At 49.7% G+C, this 24,366-nt stretch overlaps 11 protein-coding genes across 11 annotated transcripts, besides 1 other annotated feature; 7 read left to right on the forward strand and 4 right to left on the reverse strand.

The window, feature by feature from the left end:
- Positions 1-24,366: part of a sequence feature (contig 1.32 1..435990(1)) that runs on past both edges of the window.
- On the forward strand, positions 676-1,974 carry ANIA_02046 (uncharacterized protein; the record flags this gene model as incomplete). Its single annotated transcript, XM_654558.1, has 2 exons — positions 676-705; positions 991-1,974. 2 exons carry the CDS (start codon positions 676-678, stop codon positions 1,972-1,974), a joined length of 1,014 nt encoding a protein of 337 aa, XP_659650.1.
- ANIA_02047 (calmodulin) lies at positions 2,237-3,419 on the reverse strand. The gene is made up of 6 exons (XM_654559.2): positions 3,331-3,419; positions 3,164-3,220; positions 3,072-3,087; positions 2,857-2,982; positions 2,586-2,798; positions 2,237-2,525 (listed from the first exon to the last, which is right to left on the reverse strand). The coding sequence occupies exons 1-6, from the start codon at positions 3,331-3,333 to the stop codon at positions 2,491-2,493; spliced, it is 450 nt and encodes a 149-aa protein (XP_659651.2). The 5' UTR covers positions 3,334-3,419; the 3' UTR covers positions 2,237-2,490.
- Positions 4,424-5,981, forward strand: tlgB (syntaxin-like protein tlgB). The gene is made up of 4 exons (XM_654560.2): positions 4,424-4,611; positions 4,680-5,212; positions 5,274-5,617; positions 5,685-5,981. The coding sequence occupies exons 1-4, from the start codon at positions 4,589-4,591 to the stop codon at positions 5,943-5,945; spliced, it is 1,161 nt and encodes a 386-aa protein (XP_659652.2). The 5' UTR covers positions 4,424-4,588; the 3' UTR covers positions 5,946-5,981.
- On the reverse strand, positions 6,138-8,045 carry ANIA_02049 (uncharacterized protein). The gene is made up of 5 exons (XM_654561.2): positions 7,715-8,045; positions 7,568-7,659; positions 7,458-7,516; positions 7,262-7,403; positions 6,138-7,211 (listed from the first exon to the last, which is right to left on the reverse strand). The coding sequence occupies exons 1-5, from the start codon at positions 7,810-7,812 to the stop codon at positions 6,358-6,360; spliced, it is 1,245 nt and encodes a 414-aa protein (XP_659653.1). The 5' UTR covers positions 7,813-8,045; the 3' UTR covers positions 6,138-6,357.
- ANIA_02050 (clathrin light chain CLC1) lies at positions 8,197-9,425 on the forward strand. The gene is made up of 4 exons (XM_654562.2): positions 8,197-8,328; positions 8,384-8,613; positions 8,670-8,770; positions 8,843-9,425. Exons 1-4 carry the CDS (start codon positions 8,289-8,291, stop codon positions 9,192-9,194), a joined length of 723 nt encoding a protein of 240 aa, XP_659654.1. The 5' UTR covers positions 8,197-8,288; the 3' UTR covers positions 9,195-9,425.
- On the reverse strand, positions 9,538-11,157 carry ANIA_02051 (Hsp90 co-chaperone cdc37; the record flags this gene model as incomplete). The annotated part of the gene is made up of 2 exons (XM_654563.2): positions 10,116-11,157; positions 9,538-10,042 (listed from the first exon to the last, which is right to left on the reverse strand). The coding sequence occupies exons 1-2, from the start codon at positions 11,078-11,080 to the stop codon at positions 9,538-9,540; spliced, it is 1,470 nt and encodes a 489-aa protein (XP_659655.1). The 5' UTR covers positions 11,081-11,157.
- Positions 11,575-14,048, forward strand: mdr2 (ATP-binding cassette permease mdr2; the record flags this gene model as incomplete). Its single annotated transcript, XM_654564.2, has 3 exons — positions 11,575-12,807; positions 12,879-13,514; positions 13,569-14,048. The coding sequence occupies 3 exons, from the start codon at positions 11,575-11,577 to the stop codon at positions 14,046-14,048; spliced, it is 2,349 nt and encodes a 782-aa protein (XP_659656.2).
- ANIA_02053 (nucleoside transmembrane transporter FUN26) lies at positions 14,435-15,937 on the forward strand (the record flags this gene model as incomplete). The annotated part of the gene is made up of 2 exons (XM_654565.2): positions 14,435-14,717; positions 14,779-15,937. Exons 1-2 carry the CDS (start codon positions 14,542-14,544, stop codon positions 15,935-15,937), a joined length of 1,335 nt encoding a protein of 444 aa, XP_659657.1. The 5' UTR covers positions 14,435-14,541.
- ANIA_02054 (uncharacterized protein) lies at positions 16,273-18,318 on the reverse strand (the record flags this gene model as incomplete). Its single annotated transcript, XM_654566.1, has 3 exons — positions 16,273-16,726; positions 16,793-17,079; positions 17,131-18,318. The coding sequence occupies 3 exons, from the start codon at positions 18,316-18,318 to the stop codon at positions 16,273-16,275; spliced, it is 1,929 nt and encodes a 642-aa protein (XP_659658.1).
- On the forward strand, positions 20,045-22,234 carry ANIA_02055 (protein mdm34; the record flags this gene model as incomplete). The annotated part of the gene is made up of 2 exons (XM_654567.2): positions 20,045-20,379; positions 20,437-22,234. The coding sequence occupies 2 exons, from the start codon at positions 20,045-20,047 to the stop codon at positions 21,785-21,787; spliced, it is 1,686 nt and encodes a 561-aa protein (XP_659659.1). The 3' UTR covers positions 21,788-22,234.
- ANIA_02056 (CCDC47 family protein) lies at positions 22,514-24,211 on the forward strand. The gene is made up of 3 exons (XM_654568.2): positions 22,514-22,640; positions 22,715-23,579; positions 23,636-24,211. The coding sequence occupies exons 1-3, from the start codon at positions 22,571-22,573 to the stop codon at positions 24,009-24,011; spliced, it is 1,311 nt and encodes a 436-aa protein (XP_659660.1). The 5' UTR covers positions 22,514-22,570; the 3' UTR covers positions 24,012-24,211.

A 24,366-nucleotide genomic window follows, 5' to 3' on the forward strand; every position in this document is an offset into this window, starting at 1 on the left:
GGATTCCAGTTGGCATGCCGAACGGAGCTGTCCCTGGCATGGTGTTAGTGTGGCAGCCGCTCTGAGACTGTGGCTTGATGGCCGAGTCTGGCCAGCAATAGGGGATGGGACTGCATCAGGTAGAACAGAGAAACATTCACAAGCTCGAAGCATGAGTCGGTCGATCTACGAGCGTTGCGTAAGCTGTGGCTCCAGGGACCGAGACGGGCGGTCCAGAGCGAATCTTCTCCAGCGCTTCTAATTTGGGGCTCAGCCTCCCGCGTCACGAGTCTTGGCGATTCAGACAGGGGCCATTTGGTCTTGGTTGTGTTGAGTTTGACATCTTTGCATGGAGTTAGGGTACATCGAAGGCAGTGACGAGCACTCAGAGTACATCGCCTCTATCAGAGACAAAAAGAGACCAAAATTATGGGGCACGATGATCGCGGTGAATAGGAGAAGCATAGACCCCAGAGCGGCCCCCCACAACCAGACAAGAGTGTTTGACTAGTTTGCATTTATCCGTCATTTGTAGTCTGCAGTCTGAAGCTGCCAGCGGCCCAGCCACATCAAATCTACTGCTGGAGTTGGGAAGCGGAAAGAGCAGCTACGACGTACCTGACTATTCCGCTTTATTTATCGTGCCATACTTTCCCTCTCTATACTACATATCCTCACTAATCTAAGCAAATCTATATGGTAGTTTGGTTGAGCCTGTCTATCGAGGTCAGTTTTGTTTTTAAAGAATTACCTGACACATCCATGCTTCAGTAATTGACATTTTATGTAGACCTAGCCTAATTTGCAAGGTGAGCTGCCTTATCTAAGGCAAAGTACAGCGTCTATACAACGGCAAACGCGCTTCTGAGAGACTGCGCGTTCAGTACGAAAGCCCAAATATACCCTTGTTCATAATACACTCAGTCAAGCTGCCTTCAAAACCAATTGCGGAGCGTCGGATATGTCTCTTACAGGGTACCTACCTACATCTCACATCTCTTACAACTCTAGCTGATGAGCGCCAGCGTCTTCTTTATCCCCTCTAACCCCAATGCCGCCACTGCTCTAGCAACGGTAACGGAGCGCCTAACCGCGCTCTTTGCCGATGAGGCAACCCCCGTCTCACGGTGGGCCCTAGAGCACAAGCTGATGCGCGACACACCGTCCTGTCTTCCAAACTCAGGCACACAACGCCCAGGAGCACCGAAATATATGCAGTTTCTCTCTCTTACGTACCATCCCAACCACGGATTCATCTACACTTCCCAGCAGGCAGATAAGGATGGACCAGGAGCAGTAGCAGCTCCTACCCCATCCAGCTCACAGTCATCCCAGGCGACTTCTGTGACAACGCCAATGGTGATGACAACAGTTCCGCTCCCATCAACCGGGGCGCTGTATCAGCATTTCTCATATGCTTGTCAGCCGTTTTGGTGCCATAGACACACGGTCACAGTGCCAAATGGGGTAGTCTACGAAATCGGCGATTTCAGAGTACGTGCCGGGGACGTACGGCAGACGCAACCTGCCGTACGGATGCGAGGCACAGTTGTCGAGATTGAATGGCAGGGTCCCTCGCTGGCTACCACGCTCTCCGGCCTGTACCGGTCCAGAAGGCAGAAGAGGAGGGTGGCTTCTAATACCTATATGTGGGATAACGAGGATGGCGAGGACCATGATTCAGGAATTGATATGGCGTTTCCCGATGGAGTGGAGGAGGCCGATATCGATGCCGAGTATGCGGCAACTGCGGCTTTGATCAAGGAGTTTTGGGGGAAATTGGAGATCGAGGGCGCAAGAGAGGCGATCCTTGTCCCGGATGTGGGGAAAGAGGTTAAGGAGCGATTACGAAAGCTGAAACAGCCGGACAAGCAGGGTGTTAGCCATGTTGTAAATGAGGATGGCAGTGGGTTACAGGTGGATGAAGATCCCGATCCGGATGCTGGGGTGGATGTGGCAAGGCAGTTCATGGAGATCTTTAGATTCAACCGATGAATTGTCTAATTGCACGGTTGCTCTACCTTGCAATTCCATGCGTACCAGGTTCCCATAATAAGATTTCACTCAGCAAAGGTATTGATATTGCCTTAAACCGGAGTTTCAATAGATGGTGACAATCATTGAAAAGCAGAGATCAGCCGCGCAAATTACTCAGTGATATAAAAAGGGGAGAAGTCTCCCTGAAGCGTAGCAAAAAATAGACACAAAAGGCCAGAAGTCAGGATGATAAACGAGTAGAGAAAGATTGTAGTGAACGATTGTGATATCCCCAACAGAGACTCGTAAATTCAGCCTACCCAACTCTACGCATATCTCACTAGCAGAATGGTCGACGAACAAACATGAAGGAAAAGGGTACTCAGAAGTCAGAACAAAATGGAAGCCGTTACAACCATCAGTTGCTTATCCGCAATCAGATAGGCTACATTCAATGATATGACAACTAAGATGAGACAGCTGGAAAGTGTCCACACCTTCTTCGCTAACGATAAACATCAAAGGTAAGAGCGTTTATTTTTGCATCATAAGTTGGACGAATTCGTTGTCTGCAGCCGATCAGTATCATACCTCTTCTACGGTCAAGGATAAGCGGGGAGCCAACGTACAGTCAATTCGGCCGTCGCCATCCTGGTCCGCCTCGCGGATCATCTCGTCGACTTCGTCATCGGTGAGCTTCTCACCGATCGAGGTCATGACGTGACGCAGCTCAGCAGCGGAGATGAAACCATTGTTGTCACGGTCGAAGACCTTGAACGCCTCCCGAATTTCCTCCTCGGAATCGGTGTCCTTCATCTTTCTGGCCATCATGGTAAGGAACTCTGTTTAGCATTAGTACATTTCTAGGCTGGTGCGAAGTAGATTGGGGAGTTCGCGTACCTGGAAAGTCAATGGTGCCATTGTTGTCGGCGTCAACTTCGTTGATCATGTCCTGAAGCTCAGACTCTGAAGGATTCTGACCGAGCGAGCGCATGACAGTGCCAAGCTCCTTAGTGGTAATCTGGCCTGTCGCCGTTTGTCAGAAACGGTTATATAGAGCTACAGCAGACATGCTGGGCGAATGCGATCAAGCCTGGGGGGACAGATGCACTAACCATCGCCATCCTTGTCCTGTTTAGTGCGGAATGTATTAGTATACTCTCAATACAAATTCGATTTTGATATAACAGTAACCAATGGCACTTACAAATAGGGAGAAGGCCTCCTTGTACTCGGAAACTTGCTCTTCGGTCAGAGAGTCGGCCTGGAAGTGAAGTCGTCAGCTCATCTACGCAGGACACCAGTAGATCTGCCCCGCACAGCGGGGGATGCGTTTGAGCGCAGCAACAACGATGATGATCGAGTGAGGCGTACCATGGCTATACTAGTTAGTGAGGATATTGCAGAACTCGAAAATGGATGGGAAATGAAGCGAGAATGGGGAGAAATAACACGAGAGAGAGAGGCGTCGGTGGAGATGGGCGATGGTGGGGGAGAGAGAGTTAAGGGGACTCTACAAATAAACCAACAGCCACTAAGCTGGATGCCTGGCAAGGCGGTCGCTTAGTCCAAAACGTGACCCGCTTTCAGCCTTTCTCTTATCCCACGAAAGGCTGAAGAGCTGAACTGGGATTCAGCTCACCAATGCTCGTCGACCCGCAAATGTTTTGTTAATCTTGACTTTTACACTATAGCATGATCATCATATACTGTGACGTGTTTCCTTGGCGATGCAAAAAGTTGATAGAAGGCATCCTAAAACGGCTACTTCTGCAGGTTGTTGAGCCGCTCAGAGCTTCATCCACTAATCTGGTGTTCATTAGGCGCATTCACAGTCTAGTTGACCTCTTATTTGCGTTCGAGTACATCAGGTTCCTACATAATTTGACAGCCAGGCAGAATGTGAACCCTGCCTTGGGCACAACTGCCATATATGGTCTACCTTAGGGCGTGGTCAATTGGGCCTCCTCTCCAAGCATGAACCCCTGAAACGTCTCGATATCATAGCTTTCTTCCATTATCAGTGTGCAAACCGGCTTAAGGGACCACTGGAAACAAACCAGTAATTTTCTTTGCCTTCTGGTACTGGTAGAAACCGTTGCAATCCTGAAAAGCAATAGAGGTAAAGTGGATCGGCGGCATCGCGCAAGAATCGCATATGTTCTAGATTCCAGGTACACAGAGACGTACTTCCAACCACTTACTCCTTGACACACATATTCTTGGCGGCGATTGTGAACGAGTCTGCGCATAAAAATATACGTCGTCCCTTGGCTTCAGAGCCGCCTGAGCGTATCCAAAGGCAGGAGAGGGACCCCGGGCCTAACAAATGAGCGGGCCTGGCCAGGCACATTCTGTCTAGAACAGGACTAGCGTGGAGCTCTCACGTGGGCAGCTTCAGGTTGATGTCTGTCGCTGGATCGCCGTTCCAAGTTACGTCGTGGTAATTCAACGCCGATAAACCTCGAGCCAATTTCCTTCTTAGCTGCCTAAACAACGCCGAGTCGGAGCATACTATTGGTCATCATCGCATCACTGTCTCATATCCGTTTCCGACCAATGATGCTCAGTATAGCTTAAAGGACACTCAACACAAGGATCCGGGGAAAGCAGCATCCGTCAGTCGTCCACAATGTGGCGGGACCGCACCAATCTGTACTTACCGACCTTGCCTTGTATATGCGCCTCTCAACGGGTTTATGCTAACACCTGTCCTCTCGCAGTTACATCTCCTACCGTCAGTCATTTACCCATCACCCCGCAAAGAAGCCGCGATACCTCGGAACACCCAATGGCTTCTCCGACGTAGCGTCACAATCTGAAGAAAGTCGGCGGCTTATATCTGAATCCACGGGGATTGACGACGATGGCGATGCGATCATTGAGATGGATGTGCTCCCGCCACGCTGGGTCGATGTGCAGGAGGATGTGACGGACTTACTCGCGGACATTGCACAGAAGTCGGCCCAGCTAGATAAGCTGCACCACAAGCACCTCTTACCGGGATTCGGCGATGAGGAAGTACGAAAGCAAGACGAGCGTGTTATTGAACGGTATACGCAAGAAATTACACGCGGCTTCCATGAGTGTCAGAAGCTTGTCAAGCGCATAGAGGTTATGGTACATGAAGCCAAACAGCAAGGGGGGGTGAGTAGCGGAGATGAAACCATGGCCAAGAACATTCAGATATCACTTGCATCGAGGGTACAAGAAGCCAGTGCTCAGTTCAGGAAGAAACAAAGCAATTATTTAAAGAGTATGTTGAAGGGTTTGTCGCTGCTCCTAGACGGCCAGTCAGCTAACGTATGTGTCATTAGAGCTACGAGGTCTTGAAGATACGGCCTCACAATTCGATCGTTCTACTACGCCAATGCAGAATCCGTATACAGATCCGTCATTAATGGAGTCCGATGCCGATAAGTCCTTCTCGCAAACCACCCTGATGCAGACGACACAGCGGATGACCGGCCAAAACGATGCCGCAATCCTACAACGAGAGCGGGAGATCAACGACATTGCCAAAGGAATCATCGAACTATCTGATATTTTCCGCGAGCTACAGGCAATGGTCATCGACCAAGGTACAATGCTGGATCGCATAGACTACAATGTGGAGAGAATGAACACCGATGTTCAAGCAGCCCAGAAGGAACTCAATGTGGTATGTCTCACAACCCTACTGGCGGGCATACAATCTATAGAACTCGAAAACTAAACATCTAACTCAGGCGACTAACTACCAACGGCGTACCACAAAGCGCAAAATAATTCTTCTTTTGATCCTTCTGGTGGTGGGGATGATAATTATCCTCCTCGTTAAGCCGAAGAAACATGAATCATCTGAACCTGCGCCGCCTCCTACCCAACCAGAAAATCTACCGCCTGGCCTACGGCCGCGAGGTTTTGAAATAGCATATAGGCGTCCAAGGTCACCTTCATTGACGCGAGTTGCAAGGAGCGAGTGGGTTGATCCTGATATATATCGATAATTATTTGTTTTCTAGAGATACCATGAATAATAGCCCTGAGAATATCACTCTTAATCGATGAACCGAGCTGGGACGCTTTTTGTGCTTAGCACTGCCGCTCGTACATTCTGGAATTCACTATCTATGGCTAGCCACCCTCGCGTGACAAAGGGGCAATGGAAAATACAAGGTCAAAAGCAGGCCGCATCGTTGCCCCGTAGCTTCAGTTAATTTCACGATATCAGCATATGCTAAAAGCTAAGCTCGAATCAAAAATCATAATGATATCAAGTTCGAGAGACGACGCTGTGATAAGGCAAGCAGAGAAGGAATTACAGGGTTCCATAAAGCGGCGCTTGACCTGAATATGATATTGATGAGGGGCCTGTCCCCCTGCCAAAAATGCGTTGTAAGAGACGAACACTGAGATAGCTCAACTCTGAGAGTGGCCCTCCTGGTTCAGTAGCTCCGCTACATCCGCATCCAGATCACCACCTGCGAACTTGGCATAGTCCTCTTCACTGTGAGTCACTTTTCTCTTCTTAGCTTGAAATCCGTTCATGCTTTCCTGCTGGAGTTCACCATAAGAAGGCTGACCCATCCCGCTGAGCCCGGGGATGGGAGCTACAGGTGGTTGGTCAACCCCCAAAGAGAATCCCCCAAGGGTTTGAGCTCCGTTCTCTGCGCTCGAGGTTGTGTCTTGTGGTTGTTGGCTCGGAGATCCGATTGGCGTAATCGCTTCAACTGGAGGAGGCGTAAGTCCTTCGATCGCTGGACGAGGAACGGCTTCGCCGCTCCCCGTAGCACTCCCGGAATCCGCTGCTGGGGTATTCTCTGCAGAAAGCCCTCGCATAATCGCATCCTCTACTTCTCGTTTCTTCGCTTCAGTCTCTGCCCTCCTTTCCTGCAATTGCACAGCCAGAGCCTCCTCCTGCGATAAAGCGGTACGATTGGTCTCAAGAATTTTCTCCAACCCATCAATAAGCGCACGGCGTGACTTGATGACCTCTGACACAGAGCTTTCCGCATTCGCCAGCGTTTTTAGGAGTGAACTTAGACGAGCTGCATGCACGGGAGGTGTAGGCAACGGGGTATTTGGGTCGTTCAACTTCTCGTACTCCACATTGGCAGTCGTACCAGATGTGCCAGACGCAACCGCCGCCTTGGATAGGGCTACCTGGAGCGGAACTATTGGTTGCAACTCTGACGGCGTTGAACCCGATGGTCCCGAAAATAACGAACCGCCAAGCAACGGTTTCTTGCCCGTGGAACGCGATTTATCGATTTCTGGGTATTATGAGCATGGAGTTCAGCAGAATGGGCTGGGACAATCTTACCATCCACTCGAGCCTCGACGGCATCCTGAATTGGAGGCTCGAAGATATTTCGTTGCCTCCAGACTTCTACCACACGTCTGAGCTTCTGCTGAATATCGTTGGATGCACCTTTGTACGCAATTGCCACCGCTTCGGCAATGATCTAGGCCGTGTTAGCATAGCTGCCGCTCTCATTGTCGGTACAATCAACACTAACAGGTGAAAAGGCAATAAGGAAGTCCTCTTTGCGCCGTGCTCTCGACTGCTGCGCAACCTCTATTTTCTGCATTAGTTTCGTTTATGGGCAATAATTCGAGATAATCGCACCGTTTGCGAGGTATATCAGGTTAAGGCGCTTTGCGGCTGGGGAATCGCGGAGTTTCTGAAGCCATAATTGTGCAGTGCGCTCAGCATGGCGCCTGATTTGAAGTGCATTATTAGTGAACTGGCAACAAACGCCAAAGTTTATCATACCTGTGAAACATGACCCATTGCGCGACAGTCACGATGCCCTCCTGAGTCTCATTGAGAGCAGAGAGCTTCGCCTTCACTGAATCATCAGTATAAGCCATTATCGCTTCAAATTCCAGACGAAAGCGAATAAGCGACTGTTTGAAAAAAAGAACGAAAAGCAATCGGAAATCGAACGCCTGTTTGGTTCTCGTTCACGCTCAGCTATCCGTGGGCCAATTCGGAGACCGATGCAACTCTTCTAGCACTCGACACGAACACTTAGAGTCGACGATTACGCAGATTACTTGCGTATCAATTAAAAGAGATAACGAATGGGCCTCGACTCATTGACTTTGAGAGTTTGAATAGTTGGTCGAGGTCAACATCAAAGCTATCAGACTGTTGTACCTGCGGGTCAGAGCTCATTGACCGCTTTCGTGGCAGAATCCCCGGTCTCAGCCATAGTCTCCCTATAACACTCCCAAGAAGCCACCTGGAGCCATCACTTTCTCATCATTTCTCGCTTACCGACCTCTACGTCGTATATCCTATATTACAAGGAGGAATAGTTGGTGGTAATCATAAAACTCTCATTATGGCTGACCGCTTCCCGTCGTTGGATGACTTCTCTGCGGGTTAGTTTACCCGCATCACTTAGATAGTGTCCCTGAGGCTAACAATGCATTATAGGACAGACCCAAGCTATCGAAACCAGCGGCACAGATGAGAATGACTTTTTAGCCCGTGAGCGAGCTCTCCTCGGCGATGATGCCGACCAATTTGCGACTGCCCAAGACGTCACTTCCACAGATGTGAACAATGACGAACTACTGGGAGGCCCGGAAGAGGCACAGGCCGGCGCTGGGCCTGAGATTTCGGGCTTTGAATCCTCGTTCCCGGCCATTGACACACAGAATGAGGTATGCGGATGGCTTGACGTCAAAACTCATCGGGTTTATATGCTGATATTCTACAGCAAGTTGCTCCCGGCGGCACCATTACCGGAACTGGTGCGCCCTTTCCGCCAACCGGTTACTCAAGCTACCAGGCTCCTGAGGAGGAGGCCGAACCCGTCAGGTACGGGCCGTTGTGCCTCCAACCCTTATACAAATGTTATATGTCAATTGCTAACTTTACGTTTGCTTTCAGGGAATGGCGCGAGAGGCGGGATGCAGACATCGCACGTCGGGCGGAGCTCTCGAACGAGAAGAAGGAAGCTACTATAAAAAAGGCTCAGGAAGATATCGACGACTTTTACGTATCTTATAACAACAAGGCGGATAAACTTCGGGCCCAGACTGCGGCCGAAGCTGAGCAATTCCTCGCCAATCGCGAAGATACATCGTCCGGGGGAACAAGCTGGGAGCGCATCGCGAAACTCGTGGATGTATCTGGAAAGGGCACCAGAGGCGGTGCAAGCGGATCAGGCAAAGAGCGCTTTCGCGAGTTGCTGCTGAGTCTCAAGAAGGACGAGAGAGCGCCTGGCGCTAGCGGGGTTTGATTTACTTTTCTGCTGATTCCCTAATATTCTGGCCTTTATCTTCTCCTGATGTACGTAATTAGGCACTTGACTTTTTAGCTTGCATTCCACCGTCTACACGTTCGGTATGTAGTTATTGCGACGGCACTTGGCCCACAAAGGAGCGTTGGAGTTGGTCGGATATAGGACGGTAGTCGTGATTAACTGGGTTCCCGGACATGGAAGCCTGCTTATACTCTTGCGGCTCGTCTTTGAAAATAGACAATATTACTTCCCAGTTATGTGCCTGATGCTAGAGAAATAGAACAAAAACAGCGCGTAGTTCATATGCTGCGTCATTCGGTCAATCACTTGGCACTCCCAATCAATCCAGCTCAGTTACAGTCCCTCCAGGTTCACCAACTTTCTCCAATTGCCTCCCCTTTTTACCCTCAGCTTCGATCTCCTCGAGCTTCTTCCTGCCCTCTTCCGTCGTGGCATCGACGATACCTTCCTCCAGACTAAGCATGCCGCTCTCTCCGAGCTTCTCCACGACATCTTCGGCCTCTTCAACACTCATCTTCCCGAGAACTTTGTTAACCTCATCTAATGATTCAGACTCCAGCGCTGTTTGCAGTTCTTTAGAGAAAGACTCAAAAATCTTTCGCGCTTCGATTTCGACGGGTTCGTTGCTCTCGCTCCGAGGGATGTTAATGGTAATCTTCGTGTTCGGATCGACAGCGTGAAGTTGTATCTGCTCCACCCCGGCAGGATCGTTGGACGCAGAGCTATCCTTGGCTAGTTCAGCGGCACGAGTCTTGATCTTATTATAGGTTTCGTTGACATCGTTTCGGAAAAGGGTACCTGCCTGGTGCTCCCTTGTCGTGATACTATACCAGGGATCAATCAGTAACCACCCTGCAAGCTTATACCTCCCTGCAAACATGGGACTAGGATACTTACCGCTTGAAGAAAAGCGAAATCCCATCAGGACCGAGAGAGCGGCAGTATTGCAATAAAAGTCCTTGGTGTACACACTGACGAGCATAGGTTTCTTTGCCCTCCATCTGGCTATTGAACGCTTCAACCAGTAACCCGTCTGTTTCCTTCTCCGCAACGATTTCCGGATGGTCTGATATGAATTGATGCAGAGCTCTGTAGTCATTGCGGTCAATCTTCGCAAATTTCTTCGCTAGCGCACTTGCTTGTATACTATCCGGGTCGTCGACAGCCTCATTGTCATTGGACTCCTGATTTGAAGGTTCTGTTGCCGCCTTCGGATTCAGAAGCTCGACTGAAGTAGCTCTCTCTGACGCTGGCACCTTATCCTTAGCCTTAGCCTTAGATACGTGGGAGGTATCAAAGCCTGTATGAATAGATTCACTTGTGATTTTGCTGCCCTCCTCTTTCTCAAGCTCAGCGAGCTTTGTGAGAAGTTCCTTTTGCAATTCCTGCACCTTGTCCTTATGTCCTTGCACACCCTTGACATATGCTTCAAATACGTTGTCGTGTTTCGATTCTTCAACCTCGGCTTTGACCTGGTCCACCAGGGAGCTCATCATCTGGGAGTACTTCGGTTGCTCCCTTTCTTGGGTATGGACGCCCTCCGGAGGTGAGGGGGGCTGATCGTCTTCCGGATTACTCGCTAATTCCATAAGTGTTGAGAAGATAACTTCCTCGGGATTGGATGAGGAACCCTCTTTCTCCTTGAAAGATGTAAGAAGTTTCTCAATGCGCGAAAGTAAGCCATCGTTAATGATGCGTTCATACTTCAGGGTCTTAATGTTGAGACGTCGTTGTTCTCGTTGCTGATGGATCTGCGCCTGTTTGGCTCGAATGAAAGATCGCTTGTCGACATTTGGGTGTACCTCGATATCCGAGTCGTCTGAAAGCTCGAGAGCGTCCCACTTGCTATAGTCGAGCACCATTTTGAGAACTATAGAAGGAGGGGTGGAAAGTGGGGTAAAAACAAACGAGATTGAAGATCAGTATCTTATAGGAAATAGAGCTCGGGGCGATAAAAACTAGGAACCGTTGTTGTCAGTGTCCCTTCAGCTTTATCAACGCCGCGAGAACGTACCAGATATGCCAACAAGCAGCTCGACATCGAAAAGGCTCGATTGTTCTCGATCGGATTCCATAGAGGCTCATGATGGGCGGTAAAGTGCGGCAGAACTCGGGCCTCTCCGAACTCTCCGATCCCGTTCCGTCACTCGGCACTTGGCTTGATGCGTTTCCCATTTGATCAAGCCCATAATCTTTCTTAAAACTTCTTCAATTGTTGCGTGACGGTGTTCGTTGTGTGTGGATTGTCATGAGCTTTCCACGAACTATCTTTGCTGCTCAATGAGATATGGCATCTAACTTGCCCGCCATCACATCATATTAACCTAGTTGTTCGCAGCGCTTCCTCAAGTCCGGGATGCGCGGGTTGAGGTTACAAGCTTCTTGGGCTACAGGAGCTCACCCAAGGCCATTAGCTGCGTCCAACCGAATCATTGTGACGGGCTTATGCTTTGACTCCAGTCCAGCCATGCACCGTGGTAATCACGGCTTTTCTATCCGGTCGTTCTCGGGGTTCGGGACCTCAGTCTACAGTAGCAGAATACCTCACATTGAGCGGAATCGTACGCCCACGTCTATATTATACTCGACAAATTCTCGGTGCTCAATCCCTTCATCAAAGGTCTTCCAACGAATCCGGCAGTTCTCCTCTACGCAATGGTGTCTAGAAGCCAAACCACCCGCTCAGCCGACAAAGACTCTGCGCGCAGAGAACAATAACAAGCAAGACGAAGATATCGACGAAGGATTTGAGTTGTCAGAAAAGGCAGCGCAAGCAGCACAAATAAATCTCCGTGCAAAGCTAAACAAGGACGGCGCCAGTGGGAAGAAGTCAGGCTTCTCGGAAGTATGGAGGCTTCTGCTCATCGCCCGGCCTGAAGCAAAGAAACTTAGCTTGGCCTTTGTTTGCTTGATGATATCTTCGGCAATAACAATGTCTCTTCCCTTTTCTATTGGCAAAATTATCGACGCGTCTACGAAGACATCCGAAGATGGTCAGTTTTTGTTCGGACTCAGCCCTACCATGTTCTACGGTGCTTTGGCCAGCATTCTCGCGTTTGGTGCCGCTGCAAACTACGGTCGTATCATAATTCTACGAATAGTGGGAGAACGTATTGTCGCCAGGACCCGCTCCAAGCTTTTTCGCCAGACTTTCGTACAGGATGCCGAGTTCTTTGACGCGAATCGCGTTGGTGATTTGATCTCTCGGCTTAGCTCTGACACCATAATTGTTGGAAAGAGTATAACTCAGAACCTCTCAGATGGACTGCGGGCCGGCGTTAGTGGCGCTGTGGGCTTTGGTATGATGGCTTATGTTAGTCTCAAGCTATCTAGTATCCTGGCATTGCTGCTTCCTCCAATCGGCCTGGGAGCGATCTTTTATGGAAGGGCAATCAGGAATCTCAGTCGCAAGATCCAGAGGAACCTAGGGACCCTGACCAAGATTGCGGAAGAGCGGTTGGGAAATGTAAAAACCAGTCAATCATTTGCCGGCGAAATCCTCGAGGTCAACCGATACAATACCCAAGTGCGGAAAATCTTTGAACTCGGAAAGAAGGAATCGCTGATAAGTGCAACATTCTTCAGCTCTGTAAGTCCACTGCTATCAAATCTGCATACTTCGCGCAAATAAAAAAAAAAAAAAGGCTGACAGTTTCTTAGACCGGACTTATGGGAAACTTGACAATTCTGGCACTGCTGTATGTGGGAGGTGGCATGGTCAAGTCTGGCGCTATCAGCATTGGAGAATTAACCTCTTTCCTGATGTACACGGCTTATGCGGGCTCTAGCATGTTCGGATTGTCTAGCTTCTACTCTGAATTGATGAAGGGTGTTGGGGCAGCCAGTCGACTTTTTGAGCTACAAGACCGCCAGCCGACGATATCTCCTACCAAGGGCACGAAGGTCGTGAGTGCTCGTGGCCCTATCCGGTTCGAGAACGTTACATTCAGTTATCCGACCAGACCCGCCGTCCCTATCTTCAAAAACCTTAATTTTGAGATTCCGCAAGGCACAAATGTTGCGATTGTTGGCCCCTCCGGTGGAGGAAAATCCACAATTGCTTCGTTACTACTGCGCTTCTATAGTCCTAGCGAGGGACGTGTTCTGATCAATGGCAGAGACATCAAGGAGATGAACGCAAAATCACTGCGTAGGAAAATTGGTGTTGTTGCCCAGGAGCCTGTTCTCTTCTCTGGGACAATTGCTGAAAATATCTCTTACGGAAGCCCGCATTCGACCCGTTCTGAGATCGTGGCAGCGGCGAGGAAAGCGAACTGTCAATTCATCAGCGACTTTGTGAGTTATCTGATATCCCGCCTCTACATTACTCTTATACTAACATGACCCTAGCCGGATGGCCTCGATACTCAAGTGGGACCACGCGGGGCGCAGCTTTCTGGGGGGCAAAAGCAGCGAATTGCTATTGCTCGTGCCCTTATTAAGGACCCCGATATTCTGATTCTTGACGAAGCAACTTCCGCCCTCGACGCAGAATCAGAGACATTAGTCAATAGTGCTCTTGCTGCACTTCTTCGCGGAAACAACACCACTATCAGCATTGCCCACAGACTCTCTACTATAAAGCGGTCCGACTCGATTGTTGTCCTCGGTAATGACGGAACGGTCGCCGAACAAGGAACTTACGAAGAACTAAGCGCACGCCCTGATGGTGCCTTCACAAAACTCATGGAATGGCAGCTAAGTGGTGGTGACTCCAAGCCACCAGTCAGCCCTTCTCTAGATCCTGAGACGGAAGAAAAGCCTTGGGTAGAACAGCCCGAGGAATATGGTGACGCTGAAGCCAACGACAAAGCTGAGCAACAACGATAATCATTATCGGGAGTTGGATTAACGCCTAGTGACTGCTGTTTTTTCCTTTCGTTTTCTCTTATTCACAGTTTAGACTGTTTGCTTACCTTTGCGAGCTCGAGCGCTTGCTGTGATGATATACTTTGTACATGACGCGTATTTGGAGTGTACATAGGTTTCACGGGTTTGGACCTAAACACTCACTGTAATCAGTATGATAGATAATAGATGAAAACTCTTCTCTATCCGTAACTCGTTAGTAAGTAGTTAGCCTTTGTCATATTCTTCTCCCATGAGCTGCTAGATGTAGAACGTGACCCAAAGGTTGTCTTGGCAGCGGCTGGCCTCAGTGCTGCGTTACCGTTAACGTCACTCAAACAACATCCCACTTGAAACTTGAGAGCACCGGTGTCCAGGCCCTAATCGGCACTTTTGATAATGGGCCTAGCTCTGTTACACTCCTAATTACAATTCGAATTCACAGTGACCTGGATTTGGCTCTGATTGGTATAATATGGACCGCTTCCGAAGATGGATCGCTCCTACCGCAGATTATGAGCCTATCCAAGAGCCTACAGTCTACGGCGATGATCTAGATACACAGCCCAGACAAACCCAGTCCGGTCCACCTTTCTCAAGGCCTGTATATTGGGTGTTCTTTATATTGGGAGTATCAATGTTATGGGCATGGTACGTGTTCGAATCCGTCCTCTGTGTAGGGGATCCCTGCTTACCATCAGTCTCAACATAGGAATATGTTTCTCGCTGCCGCACCGTTCTTTCATCAGCGATTCCAACAGGATGAATGGGCGATATCTCACTACCAATCATCCATATTGTCTGTATCGACCGTCACCAACCTGGGTTCCGTCTTCGTGCTCGCAAAGCTACAGGAATCAGCGTCATATCCGAGACGGATTATCGTATCGTTAATGATCAACATTGGTATATTTACATTGCTTGCTTTCTCGACGCTTGTGCTCAAGAACGCCCCGGTGTTGGTGTACTTCTGGTTCGTCATGGTCATGGTGTTTGGGGCTAGCATGGCCACGGGAATCAACCAGAACGGAGTCTTCGCGTACGTCTCGGGTTTCGGGAGAGAGGAATATACCCAAGCAATTATGAGCGGCCAAGGGGTGGCGGGTGTATTACCTTGTCTAGCTCAGATGATGTCCGGCCTTGCAGTTTCAGAACGTGGAAAGCAGCAGGCACCGGAGGCGTCCTGGAAATCAGCCTTCGGATGCTTTATAACCGCAACAGTCGTCTCATGTCTGACACTGGTCTCATTTGTCTGGCTCACAAAGCGACAATCCCTGCACATCATAGACGACGAATCTGGATCGACAAACACCGACGACCAAACACCAATGAAAACAGTGAGCCTAAGGACTCTCTTCTCGAAGCTGCGCCTCTCCGCCATCTCAATTTATCTCTGCTTCGTAATAACAATGATTTTTCCCGTTTATACTTCCAAAATCGAGTCCGTCAACGACGGCTCATCCTCTTCGCGCCTCTTTCACCCGGCCGCCTTCATCCCTCTAGCATTCTTCTTCTGGAACGCAGGCGACCTACTCGGCAGAACGCTAGTAATCAAGCCCCGCTACTCACTAGCTCATCGTCCCTGGGCTCTCTTTATACTCGCCATCGCTCGATCTGGCTTCATTCCACTCTACCTGCTCTGCAATGTCAGCGGTCGGGGAGCCATAGTCTCAAGCGATTTCTTCTACCTCTTCATTGTTCAAGGTCTGTTTGGCATAACGAATGGGTATTTGTCGAGTTGCTGCATGATGGGAGCCGGTTACTTCGTCTCGGCAGAAGAACGTGAACCTGCTGGCGGGTTTATGAGTCTCATGCTTGTTGCCGGTCTGGCAACAGGCAGCTTGTTGAGTTTCCTTGCTTCTGGAACGTAGTAACAATTATCCACAATTCGTCGTTGTTTGCATTTATGGGATATCAGGCGCTAGGTAGTCGGCCTTTACGATATAACGTTTCTACCGTTGTGCATCATAGAACGTTCTACGGTTTTGTTTTGCTTTTTTTGACTTATTTTTTTGTTCAGTAGCTGTTGGAATATATAGACTGGGCATAAATTCAGTGCTAACACCTAGAAATATATTCATGCAATCCCCAAAATGTACGCCAACACCATGCCAACCGCTAACCGGCTATATAATGCCATGCAACGCACAATGACTGCAGCCACACAGGGCAGAAGAAAAGCAGAAGAACCTCTAGTATATCTATACTATTCCGCAAAGAAGAAATCCCTCTCATCAAGCCACTGAGCATCAATAGCAAAGGCAACCAAGTCAGCAGAACAGCACATATCCTCGTGCCCGTGTTCCAGATCCAAGAGTTCCAGAACAGCAAGGAGTCTTTCCTCAAGAATACGCTTCAGCTGTACTATTTGCGAGTGGGCATCTGAGGCAAGCTGCAATCCATTAATAGCGTCCTGCTTCTTCTTGTCAGACTTGGCTCCCTTCTTGATCTTCTTGTTTGGTGAACATGGCGCAAGGGGCTGCCGTTGGTTTTGAGATGGGGGCTCTGAGGTTTCATGCTTCCGGTTTTTCAGCAGCATCTTAAGAAGGAATCGGAGCCAGATAAGGTTTGTTCGTGGTGCATATTCCGCCCATATTCCAGGAATATCGGGTGTTTTTTCAGTGTCAATTGGGTTGCCCTTGTATAATTGGGCACGCATGCTATCCAAACGATTAGTACTATGCCCTAGCACAACCGTTAGTGTCAAGAAAGGCCAGGTCACTCACTGTCGATAAGTGTCTCTCAAGAGCGCATCATCTTCGTCTTGGCCGATAGCATCAAAAATCTGCTTCTTGTCCAGATCCGAAGATGTCACCTCCAGCGTCTCTGACGTCTCATCGACTACCAGCTCCGCCCTTGAAAGCGAATAGTCAATAAGTGTTGTCTGTAGTGTGCTCAGCCCAAAACCACTTGAGTACGCTTGGCATATGATCTCCGAGTCAGACGGCGGGTGCATGAGACCGTCCGGTCGTGTACTTCGAATACAAATATTGCCAAGGTGGAGATCGCGATGCTGTTTTCAATTAGATATAATCCAAACATATTCCTGATGTTGGGACATTACCTCAAACAAAGCGTATTCTTCAGCGCGAGCCAAGGACATAGCAACTCCCCAAAATATATCATAGACTTGGAAGATCGATGACCAAGAAAACTTTTCAAGCTCACAACCAGCATCATCCATCTCAATAATAGCCCAAATTTGCGAATCAGGATAGGCTCGTTTACTTGAAGGGTTAGGGTTGAGGCAATCATCTTTTGTTTTCCTGTAGTGGTCCCAGGCTTTTTGGAAAGCTTCGGGAAACCGGCCTTGGACAACGTGGACTTCCCTGAAGCGTGCAAACCCGGGTATAGGGTCCAGGTACTTTAACATTTTGACTTCTGCCACGATCTCCTCGATGCTGGTAAACTTTTTCGAGCCAGGCCCGCTCTGGGCTCGTAAAGGAACAACCTTGAAAACGCCATTGCCGCACGCTCTTAGGCGCGCCAACCTGGAGCTGGACATCTCCTTCTGGCATATGTCTTCTCGTAGCCTGAGCTTGTAGACCTCTCCGTATGAGCCTTCTGCCAGTTTTACGACCTCCAGCATCTCCCCCGCACGCGCTGCCCAGGAATCAAATTTTTGAATACCCTGCGCTGCTGCTGGGGACAAGGTCTGGTCCAGTATAGAACGGACATATGAAGTTGCTTTTTCATCTGAAATATACTCAAATGAGGGCCTTTGCAACGGTTTGATCTTTCTTGTGCTCCTTTTGCAGCTGTCCAGGGTAGGAGGAATTTGCGGGTCTTTAGGGATTACCCTCGGGGTGACTCTCACTTCCACCATGGTCTGATACTTCTTTTTGCGTCTTGGGGTAGCTTTCAGGACGGGTTGCTGAGCTGGGACAGTGTCCCCCAGCGACTCAGGGTTTGATATAGGCGTCTCATTTGCGGTACTCTTGCAAAGACCTGCTCCTGCCGCTTTATGGATATCCTTCTGCTTAGACACTTCCTGAACCTTTTTCGTTATTTTTGTTTCGTCAATCTTAAAATCGGCCAACTTGGCCTGGAGTAGATTAACGGCATTTTGCACAGCATCGCTGTCCGCTACATCCAGGGTCTTTGCGGGGCTTCGTTGTTCAAAGACAGCTCTTGGAGCGTCAGTTCGTCGCTTGCCATACACCTTTCGCTTGCCGGGCGCGCGTGTGCTTGATGCTCCGGTATTGCGCGGTGGAGGAGTGTCCTTAATATATAGAGGGCGGACTGATTCCATGACTGTCCGGTTCGCAAAGCACCAACAGCCACGAATATTCAGCTCGTAGAGCTCTGAATATCTTAGCTTTGTCGGTAGGAAGCTAGGGAGCAACAATGAAAAAGCGATTTTGGAGGCCGCAGCCGATTGTCGTGCGTCTAGTCTGCAGGTGTACGTCCAGTGCTGGCCGAGGATTGAGCCTGTTGACCTCTTTCGATAAAGAGACTAGCGTGTCGTTGCTGGGGTAGGCGGATTATGTAATACCTCATGTGGAAGTCAAGCACGTGCCTTTGTTGACGGAGCTTTCAAACTATGAATGCCAGTAACTATACATTATAGTATGGAAAAATCTACAATCACATTTCAATTAACAGCGAGCGTCTTATAGCAGTAAGTGAACTTTGCCGGCTTCGGTGGTCAGCGCCGAAATCTCTCTAACGTAGCTGCTTTGAGCGCCTGAAGTATATCCTCGAAGGATGCCCTTAACGAGATTGGGATGCCCTTGCGAAATTGGGAATAAATCTCAACTCCAGCAAGTGTAAAGAAACCTTCTATGGCAAAAGTACGTGATAGCCCACTGACCGCTATCCTCCGTATGACCGGATCCAAGACGCTCTCAACGGCTGTTAGCGGCGGCCATCCGCCCAGCATTTGCCTCCCAGTCCCAGGTTCCTTGATTACTAGGACCCTGGGGTACTGATGCCACAGGCCAAGTTTATCTTGTATGAACCCAACAACCTGGTATTGAATCGCGTCGTTCTCTGGTAATGCCCAAGGGGTAAGTCTGCGGCGAGTAGCTTATAGCTATTAGGCAATTCGTCTGCCCGAAATGGAAGGTTGGACTGAGTTACGCGCCGGGTACGTATGATGAAGATCATTGTAAGGCGGATGCATTTGCTGTTTTGCGGTAGTCAGGCGTGGTGAATGGAGAGCCATGGTACTGAATTTGAAGGGCTACTTTCCTTCTTGGGAGGCGAGCGGGTGAGGTGCTCAGCCGGATCGTATAATAGAGCGCAGCTAAGGTGAGTAGTCTTGATTACCATAAATGAAGGACCTCGACGCGGGACAGGGTCTAAGACGCGATTAGTCGACGTATCCTATTCTCCATATGCTTGAAACAGAGCCGCGATAGAGAAGCATATAGGGTTTCTAGAAGTCTCAAAGAACGAAGCCCGGAGTATTCGGAGGAGTCCGGACGGGGGTGGAGAGAAGTCACCTTGTGTGAGTCGATATTGTATCATAAGATCGTACGGAGCTGTCTGGGTGGTTGTGCTCCAATGGTTGTCTCCATAATTTTATGAAGGCTCTGCGCAGTGACGTCGTCCCGTCGCTCCGGCTTCATGACCGAGGATAGCCAAACAACCACAACGAACGCAATATCGTAGGCGCTGTCGTTGTATACAAACAATCTTGAGTCAAAGGGTCAAAAAACCAATATATAAAAGATATATTATTATTAACAACAATATTTCTGTGATCATTCTGGACTGCAGCGACGTAGATGATGCTGTCGCGCCGATCACGCGAGTGATCCTCGGGATTCCTTTTCTTCCCGTCTTTTTCCCTTTTTCTGCTTATCGCCGCGCCCCCACAGCGACGAAGAAAGCCTGGGCTCCCGTCCATTCTTCCCTTCTTCAATCCCTTCCTCCCCGTTCATCGAAGTCTCAGGAGGCCGACTGTCGCCCATCATCGATACTAAACCCGACCTATCGCGGCTGTTGAGAAACGTTTTTCTCAATGATTCGCGATGGCCTTCAACTTCAACTGGTCGCCGCTGACCGCGGACGCGAATTTTTACACTCGCGCCCAGGACCTTCTCACGGCGGCTCTCAATAAGTCGCCAAAGCCTCCAATCATCGTTGACGATATCATCGTTACAGAACTCAATCTCGGTTCTATTCCACCAGAGTTGGAGATATTGGAGGTGGGGGATTTAGCGGAAGACCGGTTTCGCGGCATCTTCAAAATGTCTTATTCCGGAGACGCCTTCCTGACCCTCAAGACTCGAGTCCAAGCGAATCCTCTCAACACCTATCTTCTGACAAGACCGTCGTTTGCGTCGCCGTTGCCGTTAGCCGCAGCGTGAGTATTTACTGGCGCATCCGTTTTTCGTATCTGCTGACCTAGGGCTTCGACCAGGACGCCTCTCACCATTCCTCTACAAATAACCCTATCCGATTTCAAACTTTCAGGCTTCGTCGTCTTGGTATTCTCAAAACAGAAAGGGATCACGGTAGTGTTTCGGAATGATCCTTTGGAGTCGCTCAAGGTCTCTTCGACATTCGACTCGATCCCGTTCGTCCGAGACTTTCTCCAGAAGGAGATAGAAGCGCAACTTCGAATACTGTTCATGGACGAGCTCCCCGCTATAATCCATCGCCTATCTCTCCGCTTATGGGTCCCAGAATATCGCGATGGAGAGCAATTGGAGACTCAAGATACCGCTTCTAGAACAGAAGGGCCCGGTCAAGATCCGTTGGCTAGCCCTCCGCAGGATCCAGTGGACGCTTTAGGAAATGCTCTGAACGAATCCGATATTGCGTCGCTCTCTCTTGAATCTTCAGTCGAAACACATTCTTTATTCTCACAAAAGAACCTCTTGCGTCTTGCTGCCCTTACTGATTCTCAGCGGACGTTGTCGCTTTTCACACCTTCAATCCGAGAAGTCGTATATCGCGCATGGACATCTCCGACTGATTCCGGCGAGGCTACTGCGGGCGTGATTTCTCCAGCGAGCCCAGCGCTTTCTAGGACCCATTCCCAGGTCGGCAATATATCCTCGTTCCCGGATACCGCCAGTATGGTATCATCGCAAACCCGCTCTACGACTTCGACACATAGCTTCAGCAGCTACGGTCTGAACACCGGATCTAGCCGCTCCAAGGTGCATTCTAGGAAGCGAAAGAAGCGTGTTGTCGACCTGCGACGTCCTAAGACAACCGACGATGCCGCGAGTGTCAGCGATGAGAGTGCCTTCACCGAATCCACCAGTGCGCCATCTGTTTATTCAGCGCCCCTACCTATCGTGAGGGAGCAGCCAGATGACCCGGTAACACCACCTCTTTCGCCAGAAACTGGACTGCACCTCCCGCCCGTTCCAGAACGGCACCGTCTCAGTACCTCTCGACCCGGTATTCGCCGAGGCGCCGATGCTTTTGTGCAATCTGGGGAGTCTTCGTCTTCTGCACGTCGCAGATCCGATGTCGACGTGGACGCCACTCCGCGAGGAACGATGCGCTCTCATGTTGCCATGACACGCTGCTCTGAGAAACCTGAACCCGAGGCACCGCAGCAGTTGCCGTCTACAATACTTCCGTTCGCTGATGAGAAAGCGAGTTCGAATCTCGTCGATCAAGCATTAGTTGAGAGACTAGCCGGAGAAATTGCGCGCCGCATGCGAGACGAGAAAATGCCAGGCTCTAGCACGTGCACTCCGTTCTGGGACCGACTGAACCATGATGAGGCTCCGCCTCCGGCCTATGGCCACTGATGCTGCTGCTGCAGCATCCTGTATTATGTTTGAGCGCTTATCCGCACTGGCAGGGATTGTTGCTGCCGTTCACTCTCTCCGCTTCCCTTTTTTTTTTCTTCTCCAACCTCCGGCGGGTCTGGAGTATTTAACGAACGATACGAACTTATTTGTTTTTAATTATTCCATATGGTCGAGCTTGGGACCTCTGGTTTGTTTTGGAGCGTTTGGATTTTTGAGGTCTGGGCTTGCACCGTTAAAAATATCTGGCGTTATGCTTCGTTTGCGGAGTTGTTTTCTTTGCAGATACCATCTCTCTCACTAATCCACCATTGTTCTGCCTTTTCCTCTACGTGTCTATTTTCTTGATTTCGTCGCCTGTCGGAGGTTTCCGGTAGTTCTAGGTGGTATAGTTTGCGTTATGAGGGGTAAGCAAACTTGAGAACACTGTTCCGCTTGGCCTGCATGGAGAATATTTCTTGGTGCATCATTACAATATAGATTGGGTTCATCAGCTCCTACTGGGCTTTAGACTGCGTATCTTTGCGGCGTGATTTGATATCTCGATTAGTCTTGGCCGTCGCGTCTAATGGTGGACTTGGAGGTCTGGGCTCCACCAAACTAGGCTTTTGCGGCGAACGTCAATTGATTATGCCACCCTAACCCAACAACTTAAACCTGCCCCCATCGCCCCGGGTTCCTCTCGCTTTGCTCCTTTCCCCAGGCCACGTTTGCAGTTCCGCATCTCTCGATTGCCTCCGTCCGGGCCTACTTCTCTCCCTCCGCCTTTTACTTCCTTTTGCAATGGCGGGAGTTTTCAAGAACGTTTTTGGCGGCGCCCAGCCTTCCAATTCGGCCGCGCTAGAGGATGGGGGTAAGACTTGCGCTCCTGCTGTCAAACCGGAATTTTGATCTCAGTTTCGCTTACTGACTTGGCTACCTTGCTAGATTTCGCCGACTTCGTTGAGGCGCCTGAACCGTCCCCTGCTCCTATTTTAAACACCCAATCGGCACCTTCTCTAGGCCAGAACGGGGTCGAACCGGTTGTGTATACGAAATGGTACCGTGTTTGGGAGCGCACATCCCCAAAAGACTTCATGCAGGAGGCAATGGTCATGCCGATTATCCTCTTGATCATCATATTCCATTTCTGGGGTACTCGTAAGAACAGACGGCGAGCGACTGAGTGGGCCGCGGCCCATGCCAGCGCTCTCCGAGACGAGTTCGCGGTTGTTGGTTTTGATGGTATTCAGAAATCCGAAGAGTCTATTTCTGTGGACGTGACGGCCCCCAACTCGATCCTGAAGGAGAAGTCCCCGCAGGAGTTCTCTACCTACGCGACTGGCCGTCAGAACGTCGCATTCCTTGACGTTGCGATCAGACTACCTAAGCGCGCTAACCCGGTGACTTACTGGATGGACCAGGTTTTTGCTTTCTTCTTTGATAGCTGGCCATCTCCCGAAGAAACCTTTGAGGCTACCGCTTACACCTTTGATGGCAAGGAGAAAGATTTGATTCCAGTCCTGGGCAAGGATACCTCTTCTCTCAAAGTCAACAACACAAGTTATGATGGATTTATCTTTGCGATTGTTCACAAGAACCACATGCGTAACTTCCGCAATGATAGATACGATGCGTCCATGACCTTCACCCGGGACCATGCGAAGCTGCCCCAGTGGGTAACTGTTATGACTGAGAACGCCGAAATCACCGAGACCCTCCTTACCCCAGAGCTCATCCAGGCTGTGGAACAAGCAGGAAAAAACTTCAAGTATTTGATTGTTTCCGACCAGCCTGTTGATAAGCCCACCAAGTAAGCCCTCCCTATCCAAGTATCACGTTCAAGCCCCGTCTAACGCTCATTCTCAGAATTGAGGAAACCGCTCCCCGCAAGCGTGTTCAGCTTGCCGGATATCTTGCGCCTTCCGCTTCCGGTTATGCCTCTACTCTGCCATTGTTCAACCAATTCCTGCGCTTCCCCGACAGACTCGTTAGCCATGCTCACTTCCGCCCCGAGGTGATGCGAAAGATCCGGAACGTGCGTGAGGAGGAGATCAAGAAGCTGCGACGCTTGGACGAGCAGGAGAAGGCGGAAGAGCGCAGGTTGGCAGCTGAGAAAATCAAGAAGGAGGAGCGGGAACGGACTCTTCGTGGCATGAATGCCGAAGAGCAGCGGAAATACCTCGAGCGTGAGCAGCAGAAAGAGCAGAGACGTTCCATGAAGAGGTACACCAAGCGCGCATAGATGTGGCATGGCTACCAACAGAGCAGCGGGATGAATAACCTGGGGAAAAGTGCTCTGATTTAGATACTGTTTATACCTTCATGTATAATGTATTGATATGGTCTTTGGAAGATGAAGGAAAGCTAGGCGAAGGAGCAAGTTCAATCGTGGCCGTGAAGCCAACAAGCATTTTACTATAAATCTAATTTACATCTACCGGCAGCTATAATTTAGAATATAATCGTCAGCATGATTGTACCATATATCCTAAAGTCTGATCGAGCCGTAGATAGAACCTGGTGTTGTGTCACGTGACGGTACCAGATTTTCCATCCCGAAGTCGACTTTCTTTTTCAGTTGCGCCTTTCAAATTGTT

This window comes from Aspergillus nidulans, chromosome VII (genome assembly GCF_000011425.1).
Source record: "Aspergillus nidulans FGSC A4 chromosome VII".
Classification (NCBI taxonomy): Eukaryota; Fungi; Ascomycota; class Eurotiomycetes; order Eurotiales; family Aspergillaceae; genus Aspergillus; species Aspergillus nidulans.